The sequence below is a fragment of the Hylaeus volcanicus genome, chromosome 7 (genome assembly GCF_026283585.1).
Source record: "Hylaeus volcanicus isolate JK05 chromosome 7, UHH_iyHylVolc1.0_haploid, whole genome shotgun sequence".
Taxonomy (NCBI): domain Eukaryota; kingdom Metazoa; phylum Arthropoda; class Insecta; order Hymenoptera; family Colletidae; genus Hylaeus; species Hylaeus volcanicus.
In genome coordinates, this window is record NC_071982.1 from 14,390,074 (window position 1) to 14,413,944 (window position 23,871).

The window sequence follows — 23,871 nt, forward strand, 5'->3', positions numbered from 1 at the left end:
CATATATTACAATATAAAACAAAACCATATTTTGTGTTCATAATCATGAGACCTAATTCATTCTTCAACCATAGTACTCTTATAATTACAGTCGAGACTGTCAATTTACCACCTGTTTACTAAATATTTAATTAAGCATTGAGTGATAAATGCTGATGATTTCAGGAACCGGCACTTGTTTATCAATCTTCCGTCTCGTTTATTATTCTCATCTAATCGCTTCTAGAAATATAAACTAAACACTCCTGTAATCAGCCGAGCCGCCTGTTAGTGACTTTATCGCGAACGTCTTTCCATTATACATAATAATTACCTATAATTACTCGAATGGTTAGTTAAGTATCACGACAAACTGGCGTATAATTGGCCCTTCATAAATTTTAATTAAATCATCCAAATAACACCTTGTAATTCAAAAGAAACGCTAATGAAAATTTTCAATGTAGAAAAAGAAACGAATAACTTAATACGTACGATGTTAATTCTTTTTTATCACCTCTATAAGGTGACCTGTTTTTAAAATTCGATTGTTCGATTGTCGTTTTTTCTTTATGACAACAGCAACAGAATCAGACCATTACGAGATCTCAGGCAAAAGATCTTTTAAGTTTTTAATTGTTATCTCTGAAACTAAACGCCCTACGAATATACTGTAAATATGAAAGAGTTCCGTTTTATCATTCCCTATAAACTGATATTTTTTTTTAAATTCACACCACAACGTCTCTTAGAATATCCAGTAAAAATTGTCCGCTGTCAAAGGGTTAAATTAATACTAGAATTCCTTAAAAGAGCGCACGAGTCGAAACATTGTACGACTTTGCTTTGGTCTGATCTGTTTCACTTCGCGTTTGGAAGAAGGAGCGGCGCGTCGGCGTCGATGGGAAAATCCAACGTAGAGCGAAAGAAAGGGAAACGACGTAGGAAAAAGATAGCAGGTTAACGGTCCCCGTAACGAGATCGTAATGCCTAAACGAGACGACCCTCATCAAACGTTACACATATTTAACCCATCCACGTAGCCCGAGATATTATTTCCACTCGTAAAACGAACCTTTCGAACGCTGTTACTTTGTCGCGGCTTTCAACCGAGAGGGCGAACCACGCGCATCATTTCTCCCGTTCGTCCCGGAATATATACGCCCAGTGCATTCTTCGCATCCCATTCTGGTCCACCGACCAGTCCCGCGGCTTTACGATTCGTCTCGTTTTCACGACTTTCCAGCACCGTGAAAGTCGCGAAATTCATCTTCGTACATTCCCCCCCTCCTTCGATGGACTAACAAGAAACACGAAGTCAACTTTCTTTTAAGGCTCGAGTTTTTCCTCGACGTTCACGAACTTGCGTCGTCTTTTCTTACGTACCACTAAAGACTACCGAACCGATCAGTTTCACTTACGTCGGACTTCTTTCTAAAATTACCGAGTTATCGAGAATGTTTCTGCTGGATTTTTTTGTGAGAATTATTGAAATTGTGAACTGGGTATATTAAAATTAACATATTCGGGACCGCTGACGTGAATTCACATTTCAAATTCTGTTCCTGGCTACGAAAACATTATGAAAATCTTTTTATTTTATACACGACATATTTACAGCATTGATATTTCGTACAAACAATTTGTAATTTTTATCTCCGCTCTAACGACACAAATTTGCGATGTTCTTTCTTCTAATTCTTACTAGCCTCGTCAAAGTTAACTCAGAAATATTTCCAACGTAGGAATAGACCAAGGTTGAAGTCTGAAAACCCTGGCGAAGCGAAACTCCGCTCGGCACTAAAACTTAGCCGCGTCGTAAAACGAGTCCCGGAGACATACGTCTCGAAAGCATCGCAGCGATAATGACCAAATTCACATCAATGCCTCATCCACTGGATTTTCCTGGACGTTCGGATCTCTCTTTAAGACCCCCTGTAATCGTCGCTCGTTTCGGTCGATACTCTAATCGTATCTTAGAAACTAATTTCTGAAATGTTCGACGGAAAGATCGAAAAATTCGAAACTATAATTAACTAGCTGCATCCCGCGATTTCACCCGCGTAGAATTACCAACGTTGCAACCACATTTTATCCCCGTAGGGGTGAAAAATTTCAGCTTTCTATTTTCACGGGTTTAGCCTTTCAATTTTGAGAAAATTGGTCTTCAATCTCCTTGGACCACGTGAACGATTTGATCAGCGTGTCTGGCCATGACCCACCATTTCTACTTATGTCGCTAATTTATGTTGCTTCTGTTATGTTAGTGTACATTTCGATTAGTTGTAATCATTTAAAGAATTGCAGTTTGCATAGGAGAGGTATGGTGCATTAGACGATGCCAGTAAATCAGTAGAACTGGCCAGTCGTGGTCAGACACGGTTAGTCAAACCTTTCGATTTATTTTTACGAAAACGAAGCTTCCTATGAAAAAATGTCATTCTTCATTATCGATCCGTTTTCAAGCAAAGAATCATCCCCTGTTGATGACGTTATATTTAAGACTAACTGTGCCTTGTATACATCATAAAGGAAACCTCTGTGCAAAATTTCAGCTTTCTAAGTTCAAGGGTTTAGCCTGGACGTTGATTGTAATCGGTCAGGGGCTTCGTTCGTATATATGTAGAGGATTAACTATTGAATTGTACAGTAACGATCCCATTTAGAATCTATGTATAAGGTTGTTGGATATGAAATGTCTGATTTTTCGATCTTGGGAGATTGTCTTTGTAGAAATTGAAGTAAATGCACTTGCGCATCGTTCACAAATATGTACCGAATCTGTTGTTTATTTTGATTAATAAAGTTAATTTACAACAGAGGTGCAAGCTCTTTCTAAGCTTATCCATCGAGTGGTTCTAAGAACGTGGAGGGGTCGCAGCGATCGCGAGGGGAAACCGTCTGGAAAGATTGTCGAAGTCGACGGCGGAGAGCACCGTGAAAAGGAACCAGCGTGTCTAGACCCTGGAAAAAGTCAGCGACGACTCTCCTTGCCGTGGCAGGAAACCGGGTCTGGTCTGGCCGGGTGAATGGCGGGTGGATGCACGTATGAAAACTAAGTCCGGGTTTCATTTGACTGGCTTTACGAGGGAGACATAAAATGGATTTTACTGTCGGCTAGTTCGCCAGTTCTCGAGTTGGTAACATTGCTTTAGCGAGCATAATATACCCCCTCGTCTTTCTTCTCTTTCCTTCGTCCCAACCCCCCTTTCACCTTTCTCTTTCTCACCGTGCATGAGCGACATCCCTCGTCGTCTTCCCGACGCGACCTCCTCTTCCCTCTCTTGTCGCTCACCTTTTCGTTTCCTATCCCTCTTTCGTCGACCCCTCCTTAAGCCAATCCCTCCGCCACGGAAACTTTCCACACGGAGAAATGTCTCGCTGCTACCAGATTTAATATCCGCTGGATAAGCCGGCACGACAGTCGTTAATTTCGCTTCGAATTCGTTTCCTGTACCTGCCTCGACAGCGGTTCCAGCCCCCTCGCGGCAACGTTACCTTCCCGTCGCCTAATAGGCACCATTACCTATCGTTCTACTCTCACGCGACTGTTAAGCGACTAGGTCGCCAGGCTCGAGACGCTTATCCGCTTGGTTTCGGAATTTCTTGCGTTGCAACGGTGAAATCACAAAGGACCGGACGGGGATGGGAAGATGGCGGGTCCGATGGCTCGAAGTATAATCTCTTGGGTCAGGGGTCGACGAATTAAACCTGGTGACCAAGTATAACACTTCCCACGGGATCGAATCAATCACGGGAAAGAAATCAGGATGTAATAATTTAAGCACAATAATAAAGATAACGTGTCGTACTCGTCAAAGGGTTAATTTGTCAATTTTATTTTAACACTTTTTTCTCTAGATTACGCTACAGCCACATTCATAATAAACAAAACAAAGTCACTCTTCGTTGCTTCGGACCGACATTTTGGATCCGTTTCTCCTCACGTGGAATATTCTCACCTCGAAACAAATTTAGTAGTACAACTGTACACATTTATAAATAAATGTACCAAATTTCATAAATTTAAGTCAAGTATATAGCCAGCGAATCTACCACTCGTCTTGTCGCTCTTACACAAAGGTTCGAATCTAACCGTTCAGGTTCCGAGTCACTGCTTGTAAGGTGTTTGATCCCATCGCTAACGAAGACCGCCCAAGAAACTCGCCCAAACCGAGCGTCGTGTCCCGTCGCGCAATTCCCAAGACCGGTGTGCCAAATGTAACACGTCGTTAACCGCAGGCCACCGTTTATTCTTTTTTCTCATTTTTTTTTTCTTTTTGATTTCAGATCGATTACCGTCCAGTCGGTGAAGTAAAGCGACTGGAAGAACAGGTCGAATCCAAAGAGAAACGACGCCGTATTAAAGCCAGAAGAGAGGACCGCGCAGTGCTGGCAACCAGTGGAGGGAGCTCCCTCTTCGGCGTTCTTCGTTCTGGTCATCGTTCCCCGAGTGTTCAAATCGGCGGTGCACCGCTCGGGTGGCACGAAAGGTCGAAATTTGCGATTAACCGGAACGTTGTGCTTCTTGGAAACAGCCTGGGGCTGTGTGCTCGGTTTCACGAGGTAATTCCTCACCCGCTGGAGACTAGTACGATTCTCAAACGGACCAACGAAATACATGGAATGCACGAGACACCGAAACACCCTGAACGATGTCCCGAGGGAAACAGTAGGGCAAGGGGTCGAAGAGAGGGTCTAATTTCTAGCCCCAAAATGAAGAAAGAAAATCGTGAACGCTTTCTACTTCCCCATGGAGGTTCCTCCAGAACTAACCCTAATTCGCGGAACTGCGTCGAATTGACCCCACTTAACCCTTTGGCCTTGCGACAACGATTAATACTCGTTGTATGCAATTGAAATCGAGCAAGAAGAACACGAATCGGGAAGAAAGTGCGCAAAGAACTCCAAACGTAACTATATCGCACGAGATTTCAAGGAAAATAGTAGGCCAGGGGGTTAAAGGGGGCGTAATCGAGGGTTATTATTCTGGTCGGCCGGGAGAAGAAGATCGCGAACGCCTGTGCAATTGGTTCGTCAGGAGTTCACGGACGATGCGCACCTCGGGCGTACTCTTGTCCCGCACGTCCTTCGGTTCGTTGATCGAATCTGCCGCTTTCATTTCGTCTTTCTCGCCGAGAGAGAGAGACCGTCTCTTACCGACGGGGCTGTATATCGCTTCCCTTCTTTTTCTGTTAAATATTATCAGACGTGTTACGGTGAAACGAGACACGTTTGCTCGCTGTACGATTACGAAGAATAACCGTAGCGGACCGGTTGCCGAAGTCCAGCCGTCCGTGAACGCGACGCGCACCGACAGACTCATCCCGATGATCAAGTGTCGCCGCGTGCGGTAAACCTCGCATGCACAACCGGCGCCGACTCCTCTGGCTTAGGTACTTTGTAAATCGGTTGCCATCGGCTCTGCTCGCGGTTTCGCTCGTTCGCGAGGTCCGTTCTCGTGTGAAACCCACTAAAGAACGTTGAAAACGGGGGGCCCCGGCTGTCCCTGCGAAGAACGCGAATTTGAATGCAATCGCGTTATCTAAATACATTAGACGTCACGTAATGAATCGGTTCCCTCGATGGGTTCATCGGGCTAGTGTGCGCCACGACTAAGCGATCGATGAAAAAAGGACGATAGGGAACCGGCGGCCGAAGATTCGAGCTTAAACGAGGGTATTAAAATGCCGACAGCTCGGGAATTCCTTCGCGTACGTCGCCAAAGTTTATCGATGCGTGCACGATGCAGGCGGACGCGTGGTATCATGATTTTTCCTCTAGAGTGAACTGAGCACGCCAAATTCGATCTCCGATCGACGATTAACAATCGTTTAAAGTAAGCATTTAGCGCTCTTAGCGGAGCAAACACACCTAAGCGGGATCAATCCTTTTTGTAAAACTGTTCGCGATTCGAGAATCGCGAAGCGACCGTTTGCTTCGACCCTGAACAATGTTCGGCTTGACGAGATTAACAAGAACCTTGAATAGGTATTAATGACACGATCCAGTCGCCTGAGCCTAACTAAGGAATGTCATCTGATAATGTTTTGAAACGAATAAGAGTATGAAAGGACGTCGAAGCGGCTCACGGGAGCTTATTTAACTTGTTGAGGTGTCTTTCGTTCCGACATGATGGGCTGTTGACGTTAATGATACGGTTTCTCACTGTACGGAAGCTGGGAATGAGCAGGGCTGATGGTTAATGTCTAGTGTGCAGTGGAGGGTTTCAATATTACGAGTCACTATCGATAGTAATGTCAGGTAGTCACCGCAAAGATTCCTAAGAGACGTTATAAAGAGGTAGGAGTCCATAGAGGACAAGGATTCCTTCGCTTGGAGATGCAGAAAAACACGAATGTCAAAAATTCTGTAACCTCTGGAAACGATTCTATAATTTTTTTTAAGATTCTACACGTCCAATTATTCCATACGTGATTAACACGGTAATTGTATGAATTTTGTTTGCCATCTTGTAAACAAGTTTAACCTCGAAACTAAAAATTTGTATTATCGCGTAATATCGTAGAAAATGAAATAAGTGAATTACCTATTCGTGTAACATCACGTTTGATAAGCGAAAAATACCCAATGGAACTGCAACTAGTAGCTGATCCAGAAGAGTTCTCAGGAGGGGGCTACCAAAGAATCACGAAAAGCCCGAAATATAATAAAAATAACATTTTTGGTTTCATTCCCAAGCTTTTCGTTTCAAATACCTCTCGGTTGCGCTTCATAGAAGAGTTCTAAATCTTTTCTTTGCGAGCGCGGGAGTGATAGTCAGACCCCCTTGGTTCGTCCTCGTATCCGCCACTGGCTGGAATCTGTAACCATGGGCGTTGCGTAATAGAAAACAATAGCTGGTAGGTTCCCACGAAAGTGTGTTCGATCCGAGTTGGAATAATCGAAGACTCGCGAGGCGGCGATCTGCATCGATGGGTAGTACATGCGCGCGAGCTCACAATCAAGAAGTGGGGCGGATGCGTCAGTTGCACAACGCGATGCAATAAAACGGCTGCTCAAAAACTGGTCGTTCCATCTCGCGGCAAATTAATTTTCAAATAAGAACACCGAGGGAGCTGTCTCTTCGATATGCTGTTTCATTCTTTCGTTCTTTTTTCCTCCTCTCTCCCCTCGCCACACCGTTGGCTCCACCTGTTTTTTTCAACCGTAGCGTCCCCCACTCTCTACCGCCGCCGTGGCACGGCTACCTTTCGTTCTCTTCTCTCCTTACCCGCTTTTTTTCCCGTCACGATCGTTTTCTTACCGCGGGAACACGTTCCGAGTTACAATCTGATGCGATCCTCGATTGGTTATTACCGTACAGAGCTTAATTGCCCGGCCAGTTTGAAATAGATTTGCATTTCGGTAACGAGCATGCGCGAGTCGAACATTTATCGTCCGCTGTTCGTCGGGCTTCCGGTGGCCAATTTACGGGAACGAGACATTACTTCGCGTAGCGATGTCGGCGACTTTATATCTTGTTTGGCGATTTTACGTCTTGTCTGCCGGGGGTGCTCGATGGTCTGCAATAATTTGCGAACGTACGGCTCGATCCGAAGACACAGAGAATCGTGCCACTGTGGTTATTTATATTATTATGAGAGATTAAACTTTCCAAACCAAAGGTAAATCAATTTTCAGGAAACTTTATCGCGAACGCTATGAAAATACTTTTCTGAGCTACTATTCCAATTAATACTGTCCGATTAAGAAGAAAAAAATCAACGCGTTATGAAAAAACTGATTTAGTATTTTGTTCAAAAATGTTTTCGTTAATTTTATTCTGACCTTCCTGAAACAGCTTGAAACGTAGTCGTTTCCCAAGAAGATTGGAGTGACAATCCGCAATATGGCCCCTCGCATGAGGCATTTACGGTACACCCTGCTATTTTGTTGCTCAACGTGGACTCTTGTACGTCTAATAGCATGTCAGGTGTTACGTTCGTAACAAAACACGGTGGTAATGTTTGACGTAAACGGACGACGCTTCGCGAGAACGTTAATGTCCGCCAGTTTGGTGCTTCCGGCTGTTCCGGCCGAACCATCAATTTTAGTAAAACCTCCGACTATGTGAGAAACATAGAATGACAAATGAAAGGTGTTCGAATCGGTGCACGATTGAGAAACGCACGGCGACCCAAGACATTCGACCAAGTTGCGCCCGCGGGCCGGAAGTACGCTTTGCGATCCCCGTTTCAACCTCACTCGTGAATTTCACGCCAATTTTCAATCGATACTTATATCGAACGTTAAGAATTCTTTGTTAATCTGCGAGCATGTTTTATCGAATTGTTCAAAGGAATGTATTATTTCAATTTTCGATCCATGCATGTGAGATCCGATTTATAGTTTTAATTTTCTTCAACGTTAAGTAAAGTGGATCCATATAGGATATAATCGAATTTTTTGCAGGTTATATTGAGTACAAGATTAGACAAATCTACGGGCTGTGGTTAGGAGATCATATGTGCAATCTTTTATTAAATGAAATTATTAGAGGAAGAATAACTGGGGTAGGTTTGTTTAACTTTGTAATTAATTTAAATGTTGACAAATTTGTTCCTGTCATTATCTGATATTGTGCTTTATAATATTTGTTCAAAGGACTTAGAAATAGTAGAGAAAAATTAAAATTGTAAATCAGATCTTACGAAATATAAATGAAGTATCCAGTAAAACAGAATTTCCATAATTAATCATGCAAAAATGTACGAAGTAACGTTAAAAGCGCTCAGTTTCATCTCGGGGGGAAAACCGTGATATCATTAAATTTCATTCTGTGCTTTATTTCTTTCAGAGGGATATAGAAGCCACCTTTCTGATTGTAACACGAATTACGCTCCATTGTTTATCAAAGTTGAGGACTTAATTTTGTGATTGTTGTTGGATTTCGCGTTCGGCTCGTTGACGAATGCAGAATACACGAATATAACGCTGGTAACGATAAGATGCGAATTGTGAATGTCAATCAGACTGATTCTCTGTACGTTTATGCGAAACGCGCGTCTAGTTTTAGAATTAAGGAAGCATACGTGTGCGTTCTCGTAAGAGAGTTAGGTCATTTTCGATGATCCAGCGATTTCGTACCGATCCACGTTCCTGCGTTTAGATCGCGCGACAGGATGTCAACGTTTAATGCGTGATAAATCGTTTTGTGTTGCCGAAGATATCTTCGGAAACATTTAGTAGTTCCTTAAGAAATAAAAGTGACACGATACTAGGGTATAAGAAGTTTTTAAAGCTCGACTTGATTCTGGCTGCGTAGACTATGTTTTCCTTTTATTTTGTTAAACAAGGTGGAGAGTTTTAGTTTTGTAAATAGGCTACTTAATTAAAATTACCGAAGTCTATTAACGCTTGTTTTCCGCACATTTTGTGTTCTTTTTTTTTTCCTTGATTTTCACCATCGACGCTCTTAACACTTTCTTTTCGAAGCTGTATGCGTTACTATATGTTGATCACTCGAGCTGTGCACTTGGTTTTTCGAAAGTCTACAGTCTCGATTTTTTATTTCAAGTGCCACGAAGCTGAAAAGTGTAATTTAAAAATTCACAGTGACGTGTATTAAATGTTTATAAAAAAATGCCATTTCGATTGTTATCATTCTTGTTAATTAAAGACTAACACTCTGCAGTCTCGGAGGCGAACATTATTTTGCTTGAAACGTTTCGATAATTAATTTGAAATAAGTTAATGCTAGTATTGGGGTCAATTTTTTTAATACTCGATTAGTATTTGAGATAAATAATAAAATAATCTTAGAAACAGCATGTACGCTGTTTTCGGTAGTTTCAGAATTTTTCAGTAACTAACAACGATTTAAATGCAGGCTAGAATTAATAGCACCATCGTCTCTGCTTATAGATCTCAAAATAAGTAGAAACGTCCAGTAATGACCAGACACGTCAGACGAGTCGTTCCCACTGTCCGAATAGTTTTCAAAATCAATTATCTCGAAACCGAGGCATCAAATTAAAAACTTTTATTAGATGTTTTCGATTAATTTTTTCGTATAAAATGACCATATCAACGCATGTTACTGAACTCTAGATACTGGAGATCCCTCAAATAGAAGAGTAGAAATGTTTGAGATAAATTAATGCTTCCTTCTGAGCCTGCAAGGTTTATGGTCTTTATTTTCACACTCGCAAGCCTTTCTATTGATGTAATCAGGGTTCTCAGTCGTTGACAGTCGCTTTGAAACTTTTTGCCAATTCAATCACTGTTAATAGAACAATTTTCAAAGGCTCCGCGTGTTCGTCGCCGTAGATCATGGCGCACTGTCGCAACCGTGTGGCAGCGTGTCTATTTTCTCGTGTGAAATATGCGTTCCCTGCAATGGTTGTCGCTCGTTTATGAACCGAAACGCCTACATCGGCGAGTGCGCCCAAGACGAAACTCATTTCGCAGGATAGAGCAGTAAAATCGTTGATCTATATTCCACAAAGTTTTAATTAGTCATACTATTTCGTACTTCGTAATATCTCAGAAAATGTTTCACAATTTGTTTCAATCTTAAATCGTTAAATTTGTTGTAGAGAAAGATTCAATTTTCGATAGGGTTATCACGAGCTCATGATGAGAATTAGTGCAGCGATAAGTAATAGTGTTACTAAAAATACATCTGTTGTTTCATGGAAAGAAACTTTTCTTTTATTATTTGTTTAAATAGACCTCCTTTAAAATGATTAAAACATGTTTCATAAATAGTGTTCCATTTCTTTTGACAAGTATTACGTATATAGCTCGCACCATGATTTCGTGAACACCCTATTTATTTATATATGTAAACTGTACTTGATTATAAATTGAATAATAGATGATAAAAATGACGAACCTACAAGCAGTTATATTTTTATTTGTTATGTTTCCAATATTAAATTCCACAATTCAAAGTAAAATTTTTTAATAATTTTATTTGTCTTTTATTCGGTTATAAGTTAATAATATTTCATGGATTTGAAACTGGGATTTCAACGATGCAACAGTAAGTGTTCAAGTAGAATATCAAACGGCGCCGACAAACACTATAGCATAAATAAATCTTTTCTGTAAAAATGACGACCATATAAAAAAAAAAGAGCAGACAATTTTTCGACCACTGCGAAGAATTCCGATAGATATTCACCTCCTTCTTCAATTTTTGTACTTAATTAATAAGCGTAAGTTTTAAAAACAAAATTGTGTGATATTTTAAGCGCAGAGGCTTTTCCTATTTCTTATCATCGATCCTCGGAGAAAGTAAAGAGTAACCCCTCCACTAATTAATAAAAGAATGCGAATTTCACGAAACAGTAAGTCCAAATGTTTTAGCTTTAACAATTGTTTTTATATTTACGTATGAATTCGGTGCAAAATGCGTGGTCCAGTACGTATAGGATCGAGTGAGCCTTAAGTAATACCCCGTACTCCTTCCGACCAGTGTACTTGTAGGATTGGGGAAAGAGATTAGAGACGGCGTCACAAATGTCACGATGTGGTGGGTATTCCCATACGAGTGCCCTGAAGCGGCCAATTAATCCTGCTCCGACTGAAAACTATAGTAATACTGATTGTGAGACGTAACCTTGTATCACGTATGGCCCTCGTGTATATTAGAATATTTAAACAAGGCATTGTAACCGCGTCGAGTATAAGACAACAATAAATGTCGATTTGTTGTTTTACCAGATTTCCTTTCACCCTTTCCCACTCTGTCCTCTGGTCTTCATGTTTACTTGGATGTAAACGACGACGCGTACGAATGGATGAACATAACGAGGATTTTACTACCCCGTATTCGGTGACGGTTTCGTTTTTATAGCTTGTAACGTCTCGCATAAAAGTGGCCCGTACGAGTGGTCGAGAAAAAGTCTCACGGATAACGAGATAAAAACTGAAACCAAAAAATGGGGGGGGGGAAGGATTCCCTCTCCCGCAGGTTCGTCTACTTGCAGGGTCGTTAAGTGGTAGGGCCACGTGACCTTAAAAGTTGAAAGCGAATGTTCCGCGGCTCACCTGAAACGGATAAGGGTGAAGTGCGCTGTGAGCGGACGATTTAATGGACGAATGTCGCGATTTTCGAAATTCGAAGTATACAAGTATTGTTGTTCATGGATTCAGTGTATTCGACGTACTTTTAATTGTTACTATTATAACGCCTTAATAAATAACGATTCAATCTACTGCGTTTTCTTGTCGATGGGACATCCCGAGCTTTCCTGTTCTACTTTTGTGTTACAGTGGAATTGCTGGCAAATGTGAATATTGATTTGTAAATATTTCTTTTTGTTCACGTATTATCTTGCGCTTCAAGGATCATGTACATTTGGACAATCAAAAAGAAGTTCCGAGTTTATGATTGTTTTTTAGTTAAAGTGTTAATTTTTAAAAATTCCTTTTATACTAGTAGAAGGTATAGCGCGAAAGAGCGACCCTGGCAATGAATTAATTATTTCGCATATTCGCGGAGGGAATATGTTATACGTTATGGGTACGGCCCACTGACGATAAAATTATTAATACGTATAAGCTGGATCATTAGCAAAGAACAGCGAATGAATGGTAAAAAATGGCACTAAAAAATTACGAGTATTCAAATCACTAATTACCAGTAAAAATTGTAAAGGAATTTTTCCGACAAAGTGGTGTACTGGTATCGCAATTCTTGTGTGAAGAGCATATTGATGAACAGCACGCTCTTAGTTTTTCTTCTTTTACATTCACACGAGCTGGGAGAAGACTTCGTTGGAATACCTGAGCGTTTACACCCTTTCAAATGGAGACGATCGTTCCCCGACAGAACAAAGGCTGCTGTTATTTCCTGGATAACGGACGTTCAGGAAGAAACTACTCTGTGATCTAGGTAAGCGTCTAAGATAACGTATTGCAATATATGATTTATTATTATGCGTATATAAATTACGGTTTATTCGCGATGATTATTCGACTGGAACAGTTACATCTTTCTGTTACATATATATGACTCTATCATTCGTATTTAAATTTGCATTTAAATGATCAATAATTGAGTAATGCAATAGACAATATACCATTCATAATTTTTATCAATGATCCTATCTTAGAATTTTTCAAAAAGCAATCATAATTTATATTTTTGTAGAGCATATACGTATACGATATTACGTTGTATTTAGTATTTCCCTTTTCAAGTTTCGTGTATCATCGTTGTAACTTCATTTTTCGACCACTACATTCACGTTGATTCCGGTTCGGTGTACCAATCGCGATTATATTATAGTTTTCGTTTTGTCGGGAAGTATTCCAAGAAGTGGCGTGTTTGTTCGATTAGGTTCAAGATACTAGGCGAAATGAAAGTGGTAATTATCATAATTAACTCGGGCGAAAAATTACCTGCACGCTGTGTATCCGTGCCTCCTTCTTCCTTCTTGTTATTCTCGTAATTATGTCTTGCATTGTTACCCGCCGAAGAACGCGAGAAGACGACCCAGCCCCGAGAAAGCAATATTTATACACGAAATTCACTTTTTATAACTACTTGGTTCCCCCTTTGCGTGGTACTTTCAGAAAATAACTATCGCTAATGCTTGGTACACCGAAAATAGCGGCTCGAGTTACTTTTTGGAATTTGAAATATTTCTCTAGTACTTGTAGACACTGCAGTTATCAGCATTCAAAATCCCAAAGCTTTCTTTGGAAGCACCTTCAATTACAGCCATTTCATATTAGATCCTTACAAACTGACCAGGCCAAAAATAAAAAATATTCCTCTATTTACGGCTCCTAAGTACAAACGTCGCTCGTTACGTGGGCGATATCCTGTTACGTGAAAATGCACGCGAGCTAATGGACCGTCCCGGCGTATATGTAACACGTAGAGAAGGAACGAGTAGCGGGAACAAAGACGGTGCTCAGGAGGCGGGATTCGAAAAACAAAGGGAAAAGCAAGAAAATTTTAACGCCGGATAGCCAACGCCGATCGCCGGTTCCTCGGCTCGAGACGTATAAAAGCATTGCATCGTCTTAGTTACGGTATATTTTTGCGCTATATAAGCAATATAGTCTTTAGTTTATGTCCGAGACGGCGCAGTTAAACGTTGCGAAGACTTTTATAGGCCTATACGCAAATTCCCGTACTTATCCCGGTTACGACGCCTGGCGCATTTCCACGTAAAAGCGGATACACGTGTGTGCAAAAGCGTGCACCCTCGCGATGTCGTTTCTTACACGCCCCGATGGGAACGACATCCGCGATCCACGGCGCGAGATAGATGGGTCCCGTGACCGCCGGATAACGTAGTGTTAACCCTTAATCGGAATTTTAAGCGGATATTTTTCAGGATGATTAAAAGCTACCCGATCCCCCGCCGTTTCTTCCGCAACAGGCGTTCCCGGCGAGCTTTTTAAGCGTAATAGCGCACCTTTGATCGTGCAAACTCGTCGAAGGTGAGTAAGTAAACGTAGGATGAAGGATAAACACGATAAGAGTACGTACTTGGCAGAACAGTAACGACAAAAGAGGCGATGGAGTAACTAAGGAGCTCAGTTCTCGAAATATACGTAGCATCTCCTAAATGTTGTTTGGAGATGATGCGAGTAGAAACGCCGTCATACATAATTTAATAAGATAAATATTGATATTTTATGAGACTGTTGCATGTGCGCATTCTTAGAGTCGGTAAGCAAAGGATTCGCACTACAGTGGCTGAGAGTATTATAAGCGCGCGGGAAGAGTATCGTGAACCTCTCCCCATGGGTTTAAGCCAGTGATCCTCAACCTTGTCTTTTAGAGAGATATGTTTTCTGGGTAACAGAGTGGTTAATTGTAGTTTACAGTTTTTCACGATCAAATGTCTCGCAACTGTCGGTTTAAATACGCTTTTCAAAGTATCATTTTCGTTTGTCTTTCTTGCTGTATCTCGCTGAATTTTCAACGTTTAACGGAGTCTTAGAAAAAACGAAGAACTCGTTTCTTTTTTATATAATTTGTATTCATTAATTAATGGTAGGAAGTAACCGGATCTCCTTAAAGGAGGTTCTTTAGAATAATAGTGTCGGTTATTCGAGTGACGCGTATTCTTTCGGACACTTAAATAACGCAGATAACGTACACATAATAATGCACGCAGATATTTAATTTATAAGACGTTAGAGCTTATTCGCAATTATTTCAATTGACGTTAATTATAGTTTCGTATGGCTTCTTAGCGTCTATATATGGTTAATAGTTATTACTTTCAGTCTTCTCTTTTAACAGCTGCTTATTAAACGTGTGTGCAAATAAATTTTGTTAGCTGGATTTTTAATAGAATTAAAATCTTTTCAGATGAATTTAATATTTACAGGCTCTAAGGAAACCAAGGTAACTGAAAGAAGTGTTATTAGATTGTCGTGACAACAAAACGTGAAATTCGTGAAAGCATTACGGCATTACTTTCATTCAACGCTGCATGAATGAAGCTACAATCTAAACAATCTAAACTAACGGTCAAAAATAGAATAATCATCAACACCTTGTCCACTTTCTACTGTACATCAAATTTCCTCAAGTACTAAAAAATTTAATCACTCTGTTCCTCTATTCCTCATCCGCATTAAACGGCACGCACATGCAATAACTCATTGTAATGCACCCGTGTTTACTGTACCCGCAAATTGGAATAATTTAATGGCAGTCACTTAAATGCTGATTTAACATTCTGCCGAAAAGAAAAAAAGTGGATACCTCGAAGCAGCGTTTAACCAGATGAGTAGCCATTATGTACCACCATGTTCGGCCAGCTACTTTTTCCACGTGTAACGATCCGCACTTTCACATTTTGTACAAATAAAAATAACGATCTAGATAATTAATTGACACGCGGAATGCCGGAAATTTCTTCCAGTACCGGCGAATTCTCTGTCCACGCGTGGAACTAAAAACGCCATTATCTAGTATCGCGTTTGCTATCCGATATCGCCGACAGCGGTATCAGATATTCAGGGAAATTAATTAAATTCTGGCCTGTCCGTGCCTGCCCGTGTACAGCGGACCGTGAAAGTGTTCGAACGCTTTTGGCGCAGGTGGATCCTTTAATTTTCACGAGTAAAAACATGAAGTTAAGTGAAGTTTCAGAATAATTTTGGAAGGAAGAAAATTTTTGTCTTATGTTTCGTTAGCCAACAATGACGAGTAATGTCGTATTTTCGTAATCGTGAAATGATATAATATACCAAAAGTTTTATTTTATTCAACCCCTAAATAAATAAATTAAAACATTCGTATCAGGCTCGAAGAAACTAAAGCACCAAACGAACTCTTTTCTGATCCACTGTTACCTGCGTTTGTGGGAGTAGGGACCCACAAAGTTTCATCAGAACGATAAAAAAATGTTATGCATATCGTTCTCGACGTACGATACGATCGATCAGAGAAAGCACCGATGTTCTCGATGCGCCAATTAATCGCGACTCGATATGCGGACGAACTTCATTGCATGTTACGTCCTTCACAAATTATATCTTTCGGGGCGGATACTATTATTACAGGAAGCATCCTCCTCGGCTTCTTCTTTTCTCTCGTTTTATTCACAACAGGAATTTTCGGTATTACGAGAACGTATGGCTCCCTTATCTACTCACCATTACTTATGTAGGAAGGTATTCGCGATAAATGATCGCCTCGCGGCAACTTAACACCAGCGAATGTTTATAATGCTCCAGAGTTGCACGCATCGCGAGCCACGGGCGAAACGATTTATTAATAAGATATTCAACTCTGGGTGATACGACGTTTTAAACGATAATTGCGTGGTCTCTTTTTTTCTTGGTCAAAGAATAGATTTTGTACTTTTGTACTTTTGTTACTCGAGGTTTTTAAAATATTTCTAATATTTGCATCATGTTTATATCATGGACCGTTACGTTAGGTCGATTAAACATGAAACTTTAGGGGACTCTTTTATATTGGGTTACAAAACAAATTTTTTGCATAACCCTACATTGCAATAAGGGCGCTCTCAGGGGCTGTAGCGGTGTTTGTAGCTACAGTACGGGCTTAGCAACCCCGAGGTACCCGAGCTAGAGAGAGGCCCCAATAGATGAGAAGATGATTCTAAGAGATACTGCAAACTGTATTAAAACAATGCAAGAGTAATGTAAGACGATGATAAGAAGAATGGAAAAGTAAGCAATAGTGCAATAACTTTGTATAATAAGTTACGCATTTTAAATAAATGAATGATGAATGAATGCAATAAGGGCCAAGGAATATAGCGAGCAACAGCAATGCCAACGTACTATGGCATTGCGTTAAGAGCGACGAGAAGCAACGTAGCATAAGACAACGACAATGGAATTGCTCAAGGCAGTACGGTATCGGAATAGCGGTGTCAATGGACATTGGCAACGCACACATCCAACGACGAAGACGATGTTTAAGCCAGCGGAAGGGGAACGAACAACCAGTGATTCACACGTGATTACACTATGTAAACATGCACAATGTATACTGGATGTACGATGGTAATTGCAATGGCAATGACAACGTGATATGGAGATGTTCCTTGGCAATGGCAATGTCAATGGCAGCAGTAAACGTGGACTGTAGTTAATGTGATCACGAACGGGTGGTGTTACACAAAAGTAAACAATGAAAATGTTACAAAGCGACAATCAGGTTGTATGGAACAACTTGGGAGAAATATAGAAACCAATGCTGATAGTTTGAAAATAGTTTGGATGTATTTGGTATTAAATAATATGAACACGTTTTAATAAAAATTTCAAAAAATCACGAGGCTTGTAATATTTATAGAAGTGGAAAAACAAGAAAATAATTCTTTCTGTTAGATGAAATAAAACCTATCTAAAGTGAAATTAAAGAATGTCCTCATTTTGCTATCTGGAAATGATAATCCTTGCCAGGGTACGTTTTTATCCGATATACGTCTAATATGGGTACTCTGGTTTATGGTCGTAAATAACGCAAAATATTTCCTTTATAGAAAAGCAAATAAAACCGGTGCAAGATGAAGCTAAAGAAAGCCACCAGTAGTCTCGTTTTACTGTCTGAAGATGATAATCCTTGTCAGAGTACTTTTTTATCTAACGTTTTGCTACGTGTTGGCGAGTAATGAAGAAATAATTCCTTTTTAGAATATATAGTAAATGTATCCAAAGGGGAATTAAAGAACTCCATTGCTATTCCCGTTTTACTGGAGTTGTTAATCATTGCCAGAGTACCCTTTTATGTAACACTCTGCTACCGTTTTGGCAATCACGGTGACACGTTATGGCGCTTGCCGTAGGTCGTGGAACGCGTCGATTCTAAGCTCGACTTCCGTATTGGCTGTCGTTTAAACGACACCCGTTCTCGACATTGTGGGACGGTTCGCTCATTATCCATTGTAACCATCTCAATGTCACGGTTAAATTCTACACTGACCGTGCGTCTGCATAGCCAGTCATAATCAATACTGTTGCCAGGAAGAAAAACAGCAGTCTCACCGTGAGGCGTGAGAGATATAATCTGAAATGCATTTATCACCCTTCTAAATTACTTTACAAAGTAATTAGTTCACTTGAATCTGCTTAATGGGCGTTCGACGATAAAGAACGAGAAACGGAGCACCACGGATGACGGACCACCTTACATTTTTGGGCATGCGTTTCCGTTTCACTTGTTCTTTTTTAAGGGGTCCGTTTTCGATCGTTCTGCAAGATATTCGAGAATTTTATATCGATTTTAACAGGGTACGCACAGTTTTTATAGCGAAAGTTAATTAGGTTGAAAACGCCACGTCATCCGCACATAGGTGAAAATAAATCTTTATAAATGCGATAAATTTTGAAAAGGATGTGAAAATAATTACTGCCACGAATGTTAGATTACGTAATTTCTAATTGCATAGAAACAAAATGTTAGCCTCGTAGGAGCTTTCACGATTATTAGTCTTGCAGTAAACGTGTTAATAAAAAATAAACGTAATTTTTCCAGTACAAGTATTAAACTTGGTATATACGTGAAGTTTTTCGTTAAGATATCTTTAAAAGTGGCCAGGATACGTGTACTGTAAAATTACGCTTTGTTTTAAATTAAAATGTATAATTAAATCTTGAAGAAATCCGAATTTTCCACTAAATCTTATAATTTCTACACGTAACCGTAAACAGTATTCTCATTGGCCGAGAATTTTAATTTCGGAGATGGATTGCATCTGTATACTATAGAGAGTTTAACGAGCGTGATTATAATATTTTGTGATGAGGTAGGTGAGAATAATCGCAGTTTCTTTATTTCTCTGCCCGAGGTTGGTAATTTAATATTAATTCATATTATTAAAACCCTAGTATCTGTTACAGCAGTCAGTTTAAAAAGAAAATCAACAAGAGGAGAAACGGTGATGGACTAGCTTCGTAATGGCTATAGTTTAGTTCAGGACAATTGTGTATTCCGTACGAGTAAAAAGATGAAAATTAGCCGCGCGTTCCAGGTGCTCGATGATTTTATAAATAATTTGTGTTATTGAACGTCACGTTTTACGACGAAACGAACGTTTTGAAAGGCTACACTTAAAGTAGCGGTGATATTTAATTACCTGCCATAACGAAAACTAATTGCAAGTTGGCTCGGAGTCATATCCGTTCAAAGAAAAAGTGGAGGATTATGGTATTTATTTACAAGCAAATCGACTTCGATTTCCACGATTTGGAGATAAAAAATTATTCTTGAGACGTCGATAATAACGGTTACGTACAAACAAGAAGCTACTGTTGCGTTGAAGTGGATATAAACTTTATGAATATTTTATTTAAATAACATATTAAAATGCAACGATACGTATTCAATACATAATAATTTGTTTGTGATAACATGTTGTAATTAGAAACGCTGGATGTGTAAAGTAGGTCAAATAGCCGCCATCTTGTAGCAAAATGAGCATTTGCATTTCAGATACTACAGTTATGAAATTAAAGGAATTTTAATATCGAATAAAATATGTACGTTCGCAAAATGTGTACTAAACTAAACATTCATGCAGAATTATAGACAAAATTGTGCAAATCAATCGAATAAAAAGAAAAAAAGCATTTAAAAAACTTGATATCCGTTGTGCTTCGTAAAGAAACCTGACGTTGCATTCTTACAATGCAATTATCGCGAGAACGGTAATTAATGATAAACTACATTTGTCATTCTTGACGATACATAATAAACACAGCACGATAAATGACTGAAATTGTTTTACTTGGGTTTAATGTACGCTACATATGTATTTAACGTTCACAGTGCACTCGTTAAATGTAGTTATATGTACTATATATAATTCCCAAGGTTAATCCGTTATTGCGTAGCAAAATATGAATAATGTATCGGCTTACTCAAAGACGGTACTTTATGCAGGATGTCCGAGTAATTGCGATACAAACGAGAAAGGGGCGATTCCTTTTGAGAAAAAAAAAATAAATCTAAAATTTAACGTAAAATATGATTATGTTAGATAGCGACCACTCGCTAACCAGAGAAACAATCTTATTTGTATAAATAATCACTCTATTTTCGGTTGAACCACGATTATTATTACAACACTCTGTATATCCAGTAACTTTAAGGACATTTCTAGTTAGGCAAACCATTAGTTAGGTAATTATTGAATTTTTCTTAACGACAAGATTATGAAATACATACGTGAAGTCTTATCGACATATGTATTTAGTACGTTTAAGTGCATCGCCTGGAGTTTGTTAAACAAATAACTATTAAAGTGTATCAGTGTGGTTATCGCTTCTGTTAGAATATCAAGTCGATTGGCAAATTACAAACGTCGTGTAAAGTTCTAACGACCGCTTCCACTAGGCAATATATGTAATTCTGGACACATGACTTTTCGCTTATTTCTCTTTTCCTTTTCCTTTTAGTTTTGTACTTTACGTACACTTATTCAATTGAAGTATAAATAAATTGGGTCTCGCATAGCTCTATATGTTTGTTTATTAACACTGAAACTAATGCAGAATAAACTTTATTAATAAATTAGTATATAGAATAGATATACACCGAACAAATCATTTTTCTGTTTAAAAAAAAAAAAGAAAAGAAACTAGAAACAAAAATTAAGGATATAACTTATATTATTATTCTGAAAGCTTCCTTAACATGTTATGTCACCTGCAACCAAAACATCAAAAGTCGATATTTTCTCAAGCGTGTAATTTTTAAAAATATTTTCTTTACGTTTACGATTACTATCCTTGAGTTGAATAACAAATAAATTTTTGTTAACACCGTTTCGCGTACAAATTATTGAAATAACTGTTATTTTTGGTTCCTGGTAAATAGTCCCTCGTGCATCGTTCCCCACGCCCACCTGTAACGTTTTCAGATTCTACCAAATTCCACACCTGAAAATTCCAGTTCGAGGAAAATTATATAGCTTCTGGATACAAAATGTATACATTCCGCAATACAGGGTCGAGGGCAGCTACAAGGCGTGCATAGTAACCAAACTCGTCGATGAGCGTGAATGGTTTAATTCGACCCGGAGGCGAACGACCGTTTGCTACCTGGTCTGGGGTAGCGTGCCATGTTTTGCGAAATTTTAGGAGAAATGACGGTGGTTTCCATACATAGAGAGTAGACGTGTTACGAAAACGTTCCTTAATAGGGGACAACACTGTAACGACTCCCCCTCTCATTAAAAGAGAGATATTTTCAGAAATCTTTTATAAAGCAATTAGACGATGAATTGGTTTGAAGCTTCCATTGAGTTTATTTTATTCTGAAAAGAATGTGACTGGGTTGGTTAAATTAAGTGTTTTCGCATTAAGTTGCGCCCGATTGAATTATTTTTCCTCCTTATAGAAATATCCACAGGTTCTATCGCGCAGTGACATTGTGCGACCGTGGACTCGCAAATTATCGAATTATCGTGCTAATAGACAGAACACCGAGGCAGTAATGGTTGCTCGGTTTTTGGGGTCGAGTTCGTGGCCATTAGACGCGTCTCGGTTCATTCATAAATTTTAATGCAAAGTCGGTTATGATGTGTGCACTTGTACGCGCATCGTAACAGCTATAATCTGCGAACCCTATTTTAATTTATGGAACAACGATACGCGTTGAGGATCTTCTCACAATCTTCCTTCCATTTCATGCGATTCAACGAAAGTGCGCTACATTGCTGTTATTATACCGTCTAGATAACGCATGTAAATATGCATAATTAATGACACGTTCTTGAGATAAATTCATTCATTACATTAACAATAACTAAAACAGTAGTCTTCGTGCTTGTCGTGTGGCTTCCTCTTGAATAAAGGAAGATTTTCTGCGCCAGAAACTTTAAACAAAGAATTTTTGATATGTTCGTCTTCATTAATTTAGAATTCGTTGATTTTGATTAAATGAATCCTAAGTTTCTTAATTACTTTGTGGCAGTAAATACTGGTTAGTCTTCCGCGCATCCAATTTGCGCACCACGTGCTGTTTCATTGTCAGCTGTGTGAATTATCTACATTGATTGAAGTTAATAAAAATGTTCGTTATGAATTTGATATATAAATTTAGGAAGCGTTTGCGATCATGTGTACTTCCATTTAAAATAAAAAGATTTCCTTTATATTAATAGAAATCGATGTTTGTATTGTCAATATTTTCCTGTATTGAGTAGTTTTTGGAACTTAAGTACTAGCAATAGTCAGAATTTAGTTTGCTATGAAACGCAAGAAGATTTTAAACCATGTTTTTTAAAGAACAGTTTTGAATTTTATCGATAATCGAACTAAAGTATCGACAGAGCTGCAGGTTTCCCGTTCCTCACGCTAGAAGAACATGTGGCGTACATTCTCAATCATATGTTTTGACATGCGATCCAAACTGCGTGCTTTATTTGTTTAATTATATAAAGGTGACTCTTTATATGCCTAGAATACTTTAAGTTAAGTCTTATAATTGCTTATAAACGTGTAACTAATTTTGTAATTTCGTAAAATGTTAAAATAAAAGCTACAAGGTTATGTTTACGAACATGTTTATACTAACCTCAAAAGTCGTGAAAGTATTACTTTTAAGTTTGATTTCTTTATTGTGAGTGATACACAGTACTCTCAACAAAACTTTCTAATCTCCAATTTATATTTGGTAAGTGAATTTAATGCTACAATAAATTTATATGCATGATAGTTACTGTACGATAAACCTAACCTATAGCGTATACACTTTCTTTATTTCCTCTGCGTATTTATGATTTGTATGTTGTAGAGGCTGTTTGATTATGAATCCTGATCAGCAACAAAAGATTTTAAAGATTGAAACGTTTATCAATGATGTATTGAAAGAAGACCTTGCTAAATTAGAGAAGAAGCTTGACGATAAGAATGCAGACATTGCTGAATTTATTCAATTAAAATCCATAATTGAGACTCTTCAGAGCAATGAATTCGATAAAAATGGCTTTAAAACGCAAGTAGACATTGGGCAGAACTTCTTCATCGAAGCCCAGGTTCCCGATGCATCCACTATTCTTTTAGATGTTGGTTTAGGCCATTACGTGGAATTTTTGCTCAATGATGCTATAACTATCATTAATGTGAGAATTAAACTGTTGGAACAGCAAATTGTACACTTTCGCAAACAAATAGCAATGACAAATTCTCACATTAAACTACTTCTCCTCACTATACAATGCTTGTAGTAGTCTAACACTGTATATATTGTCTTTCTCTAAATGTCTGTACATATGGAAACACTGTGAATAAATGTTACCTGTCTTTTGATTTTTGTTGTTTTATTGTTTTCTGCGTTGGCGGTTGCTAAGCATAATTCATTCGGTAATCTAATTTAATGGAAATCGTTGTCTGTGCTCCATTAATTTACCACTGCGAACGGCGGGCTTTTGTTTCCTCGTTAAGCGCAATTGCGTGAATTTACGAGGACCTTGTGCTTTGCTT

General features: G+C 39.0%; 2 protein-coding genes and 1 long non-coding RNA gene across 4 annotated transcripts in view; all 3 read left to right on the forward strand.

Annotated features, from left to right (window-relative positions):
* The window catches only part of LOC128880354 (protein doublesex-like), a 97,714-nt gene extending 85,568 nt beyond the window's left edge, over positions 1 to 12,146 (forward strand). For both annotated transcript variants that reach the window (XM_054130358.1, XM_054130359.1), the window contains exon 6: positions 4,270 to 12,146. The gene's annotated coding sequence lies outside the window, so the exon portion shown is untranslated. The remainder of the gene's footprint in view (positions 1 to 4,269) is intronic.
* A 4,683-nt stretch (positions 12,147 to 16,829) lies between these two features.
* Positions 16,830 to 20,806, forward strand: LOC128880357 (uncharacterized). The gene is made up of 2 exons (XR_008457803.1): positions 16,830 to 17,848; positions 17,928 to 20,806. It is a non-coding gene; the product is annotated as an uncharacterized LOC128880357 (long non-coding RNA).
* A 2,389-nt stretch (positions 20,807 to 23,195) lies between these two features.
* LOC128879951 (protein UXT homolog) lies at positions 23,196 to 23,615 on the forward strand. The gene has a single exon (XM_054129530.1). It carries the CDS (start codon positions 23,196 to 23,198, stop codon positions 23,613 to 23,615), a length of 420 nt encoding a protein of 139 aa, XP_053985505.1.
* The last annotated feature ends 256 nt before the right edge of the window (positions 23,616 to 23,871 follow it).